The sequence below is a fragment of the Neophocaena asiaeorientalis genome, unplaced genomic scaffold, assembly GCF_003031525.2.
Source record: "Neophocaena asiaeorientalis asiaeorientalis breed wild unplaced genomic scaffold, Neophocaena_asiaeorientalis_V1.1 scaffold961, whole genome shotgun sequence".
NCBI classification, from domain to species: domain Eukaryota; kingdom Metazoa; phylum Chordata; class Mammalia; order Artiodactyla; family Phocoenidae; genus Neophocaena; species Neophocaena asiaeorientalis.
The window spans coordinates 44,632-49,851 of record NW_020173916.1 but is presented as its reverse complement, the minus strand read 5'-3'; the positions used below and the strand labels follow the sequence as shown (position 1 = coordinate 49,851).

Sequence of the window (5,220 nt, the reverse complement as noted above, 5' to 3'; positions counted from 1 at the left end):
TGTGGGATCCTCCCGGACCGGGGCACGAACCCGTGTCCCCTGCATCGGCAGGCAGACTCCCAACCACTGCGCCACCAGGGAAGCCCAAGGATAGTGAATTTTAAGCATGATCTGTCCGGTTGTGTCTGGCTTACTCCAAGAAAGTTATTTCCTATCCTTGGGTCTCAGCTGAGTTTACACACTTGGCATCACAACAGTTCCGACAACCATCTGTTTTAAGTTGTGTCAGGCTGATCAGCACAGTCAGTCTATACAGCAGTGGACAAAGCAATGTTTCCCACTCATGCCAACCATGCCACCATGTTGACAGCTGACTGGTGTGTTCAGAGCATCTCCACTCCAAACTCATACTGCTCTTCTCTGAAAAAGAAGGCAGTAGAAACTTGGATTTTGAAAAAATCAGGTTCTGCAGGGCCAATTACATTTGATAAATGAGGGGTCTTTTTGAAGCAAACTAGATATAATTTCTTTTGCATTTCTAAAGCCTGATATCTTATTAAATTGGTACATTAAATCACGCACCATTCCTCTGTAACTGGGTTCGATACCTATCTCAGCAATGCAGCCGGCAGAGGAAATTAAAGGCAGCATCAGAAGCCAAGAGTCTCTAATGCTTCAGGGACCCGCCTGCCTCCTGTCCTTCTGCCTGGTTCTTGACATACACTGCTGCAAATTAGCCTACCTAGGGAGGAGTGTGTGCGTATACGTGTTTTAACCTTCGAAACCTAACTTCCAGTGTAGACAGATAGCATACATAGTAGCTAAACCCTTATAAGCCCTTCTCTGTTATAAGCGAGGAAAAAAAAAGGAGAACCACCTCCAACTATTAAGTGTTATATTTGAATATAGCCTTAGCTTTAGCAGAATAAATAGGCCAAACCTAAAATAAGCTTTTCTGCCTTTCAATAGTAATGGTCCCTTCTGTTTAGCTATTGTTGATGATTTATATTTATACATAAGTATTTTGAACTAATTTCTTGTTTTCCCAACCACATGCTGTCTTCACGATACTCTGCCGCAGCTGGTTGCCATAGAAATGTCTGTTATAAGGAATGTGGATAGAAGGAAAGTGAGAAATGAAATGTAAGGTGACTTTGCTGGACTACAAATTTCCATTCTGGTTGTCCCCAGTGTTTCAGTAGATGATTTCTTTTCCTTAGGAAATAAACCAACCCAAGGTAAAAGGTGGCCAGTGCCCAGGTAGATGTGGCTGTAATACTCGTATCAATAACTTATTTGGTTAATACTCAACAGCCAGGTAATTAAATCACGATGATCTCTCCCCAGTGGATACCTAAAGTCCACCTTGGAATCTACAAGGCATTCTGGTCTACAAAAGAAACCCTGGGAATTCCCTGGTGGTCCAGTGGTTAGGACTCTGCACTCTTACTGCTGAGGGCCCGGGTTCGATCCCTGGTCAGGGAACTAAAATCCCATAAGCCACGTGGTGCGGCCAAAAAAAAGAAAGAAAGAAAGAAAGAAGGCCTGTTAACAATAAGCAGCAGACATCCCATTTACCTAATTCTAAAATCAAAGTTACATGGCACCAGATTTCCCTTCAGGGACAGTACTTGAGGGTAAGACTTTTTAGCAAAGAAACTAAACAGAACGTCATTAGACTTTATAAAAGTCTTACAAAATTCAATTCTGGAACACCTCTTTTATTTCCATAAAGATGATGGATTCCTGAGCCAAATGTCCTTTTCATGAAGGGTTTGAAAACTTTCCATGAAAATAATTCAATTAATCTTTTAGTTTTAGACTATATTCATTGATTTGATTTTTTAAAAAATATCGACGGGCCTACTTCTCAGAAGTGATAAGGATGGGCCTCATTTTCGATTTTTGTAATACAAGTTCTGCTTGCCAATGAGAAATACCAGAACACAAATTTTTTTTTCCATTTGTCTAGTGCCATTTCCCTGTGGAAGAGTTTCCGTCTCAAACACTCGTATGAAGTTCACCCGTGCTGAGACTATTTTTTCCAATATGGACTATGAAAATTCTACTGAAGCTGAAATAATTTTCGATAACATCACTCAAAGCAACCAATCATCCAATGATGTCACTCGCATTGTTGGTGGAGAAGACGCCATAAGAGGTCAATTCCCTTGGCAGGTACTCTATATTTATGGTGTGTCAAAACCGCAGCCCAGTGGGCAAGGGCCAGGCCAGGTGGGAGGCTGAGGCTAGGACATCAGACAGACTTATTGGGATGAGGGAAGTATTTAGGCGAGTTTCAACACTAAGCCAGATGAGGAAGCCCCGACAGGTGAGTAGCCGGTGAGAGAGAAGTCCAGGGACAGCTACCATACAAGGTCAAGAAGAGTTTGGCGTCAAGGAAATAGCACAGCAGGATTTCAGACAAGCAACAGGGAGGTCTGGAAGCGAGGTCGCTGGTGCTGGGGTTCTGGGTATTACTTCAGCTTCAGCCCCTGGGAGAACTGGTGAGAGTCAGAAAGTCTCTAGGTCCAGAGGAACTGAATTATTTCGAAGGCATTTTTAAAAGGACTCAGGAAGGATTAAGACAAGAACTGGGTTACTGGAACCAGGGCATATGAGACAGGGGCTTGGTCAAAGGCTGTAGTTCTCAAAGTGTGGTAGCATCAGATTCACCTGGGAACTTGTGAGGAATGTAAATTTTCATGCTACGCCTCAGACCTACTGAATCAGCATCTCTGAGGGTGAGGCCAGCAGTCTGTGCACTAACAAGCCCTTCAGGTGATTCTGACGCACTCTATAATTTGAAACGCACTGGTCCAAAGGAAACAAACTTGTTATAGAAGCTAGGCTCCAAAACACCGAACAGTAGACTCGTGGTACCTAGTCCCACATTTCTCCAGGTGTGATCTGCAGACAACCCACATGAAAATCACCTGTGCACATTTTTGAGGTAACAGCCAAGGGCTAGATTTGATACCCATCATTTCAAATCGTTTCACGTCCTCCGTGCTGCACACTTAGTGTACCTGTTGTCTCCTTCCTATGGAGCCCAGCTAAGATCATTAGGAATGTTCAAGATCACTCATCCACACCTGTGCACATACAGGTTCACTCGCTATTTCATCCATATGAAGTAAGATTACTGACTGTAGAGGTACCAAGCGCTAGGTTTTAGTTTTTTCCAAAAGTGAAGAGCTGTGCTACTTGCTAGGATACTTGAGAAAGACCCTGCCATACTTTCACACTGATGCCTTCCTCACCAGAGAACCGTCTCTCCACACCCACCTCCACCCAGTTTCTCACAAAAGGTTACTGGGTTTCAAAAATAGGAGACAAATTGAGTGTGCAAAAGTCACTTTTAGACAAAATAAGAAAGAAAACCAACCAGAATCTCTCCCCATTTGTGGATGAGTCAGCTCGACCATGTCACCATCAATCTGCAAGGTGGAAATGCTTGATCTGATTGCAGACAAGACTGCAACACACCTGCTGCAGCCCAGGCATCAAGAGAAAGCTAGCAACAAACAGCTGGGATTTCAACGGCCAAACTAGATCTGTGGCTCTGACATAGGAAATACTGGTTGGCAATATCACCTAGCAAAAAAGTGATTCAAAATGCTGATGCGTCAATAAAAGGGGATGGGAAATAACGCGACCACGTGGGTGAAGCAATTCCACAAAGCAGCACAGACAGAGTTCACTTTCCTCTGGAGTAACAAACAGTTTGAACGAACTGGAAATGTCTAGTCTGTTAAAGAAAAGGTTTAGGTGAGCTGTTTGCGAGAGCTAAAGGGCCACAAGAGAAAGGGGACGACAACTTTTTCTTTGTAGACTTACGGGTGAAAGTTCCAGGCAGGCAGGTCGATACTGGCCCCAGTTAAGAAAGCCCTTTCCAACCACTTGGGTCGGCCGCGTGGGCTGGGCAGCTCGGGGAGGAGATTTGGTTCAACATATGTTCGTGGAATTGTTGACTCGAGCTGCTCTGTCACTGGGACAGCAGCAGCGGGACAACCCCATCCCGGAGAGCATCGAGGGCTCGGGCTCCCCTGGTGGGAGATGAGACACGACAGGCTAGGGACCGCAGCCACCCCGTGCAACTCTGAGACCCTAAGGAGCGAGCTTCACCTTTCGCGCAGCTTGTCCGCGGCCGCGTGCATTTCTTACCTTATTCTAGGGCTTTCGTCTCCGCTTCCTGGCTAGAGGAGAAGCCGCCGCCGCCACAGCCACAGCCGCGCCGGGTCAGCCACAGACGCTTCCCAGAAGCCCCTGCGCTTCCGGCCGCCTTAACCCCCGACCCCCAAGGCCAAAGGTGAAGGCAGACTTGCCTGACCTCTGACCTCACATCACAGTGACAGAACACCCCAGAAAGGAGCGGAGGGAGGTGTGAGGCCAGTTTCCTTCATTTTCCCTCCAGATGCCCAGCGCTGGGCTCAGAGCCCCTGGAGAACTCTGGGGACGGGAAGCAGGGACTCTGCAGGGCCACTTAGGAGCAGAGAGAGGAAGCGAGAGGGTTAACTCTTATATAGGAACAGAAAGGCTATTTCCTAGAGTCGGTATATCCTTAGCGGAGTGGGAAACTAAAACAGAACTCGGGGCTTCCCTGGTGGCGCAGTTCGAAAAAAAAAAAAAAAAAAAAACAGAACTCGAATTTCATACAGCTACAAAGGGAAACAATGAAAAATGTGAACATTAGAGTTGGGAAATCGCAACACCTGTACCATGAGACCACCTTCATCAACAGCTTAATAGTGAGAGATTTGAGGAAGTAGCACTGTGTTTCGGCTTTCTGAAGCTTTTATTGGGTTTTGGTCCCATGCACTTGACCCTGCCAGCCCACAATTCTGAGCATGCGCAAGCCTGCCCCCAAGAGCTCTGTCCTCCTCTTCTGCTTTGAGTTAGGATCCGACTGGCCCTGTGTGTGAAGTACCAGATCTTTCTCTTTTGTTTTATCATGGGCCTCAGGCTCTGTATTAGCCATAATTATTGTACATTTAATAATTTGAAGATCATTCTATGAGATTGATAAAAACGGAATACAATGGAAACCGAGTAGTTAAGCTTTCCTTAATCCTTTATATTAGGCTGTATCTATGCAATTGCCTGTATTTAACCATTTTACCCAGCAAAATATGTCTTGAGAGGCAGTCTGTCTATTCCTTATTCTATTCTTGGCTTAAACAATCTTTAAAATGTCTTAGCATTTTCCCCAGTCTTGGCTTTCCTCAGCTTTGGGCTGAAGCTATCCTTAAAGGTACCCGAGCACTTGACCTATACAGC

The 5,220-nt window shown here is 45.4% G+C and overlaps 1 protein-coding gene and 1 non-coding gene across 3 annotated transcripts in view; both read left to right on the top strand.

Annotated features, from left to right (window-relative positions):
• F9 (coagulation factor IX) overlaps positions 1-5,220 on the top strand; it is a 28,909-nt gene that overhangs the window by 17,195 nt on the left and 6,494 nt on the right. For both annotated transcript variants that reach the window (XM_024751896.1, XM_024751897.1), the window contains one exon: positions 1,913-2,118. In XM_024751896.1, coding sequence (XP_024607664.1) covers positions 1,913-2,118 — 206 coding nt within the window. The remainder of the gene's footprint in view (positions 1-1,912; positions 2,119-5,220) is intronic.
• TRNAK-CUU (transfer RNA lysine (anticodon CUU)) lies at positions 1,353-1,425 on the top strand. The gene has a single exon. It is a non-coding gene; the product is annotated as a tRNA-Lys (tRNA).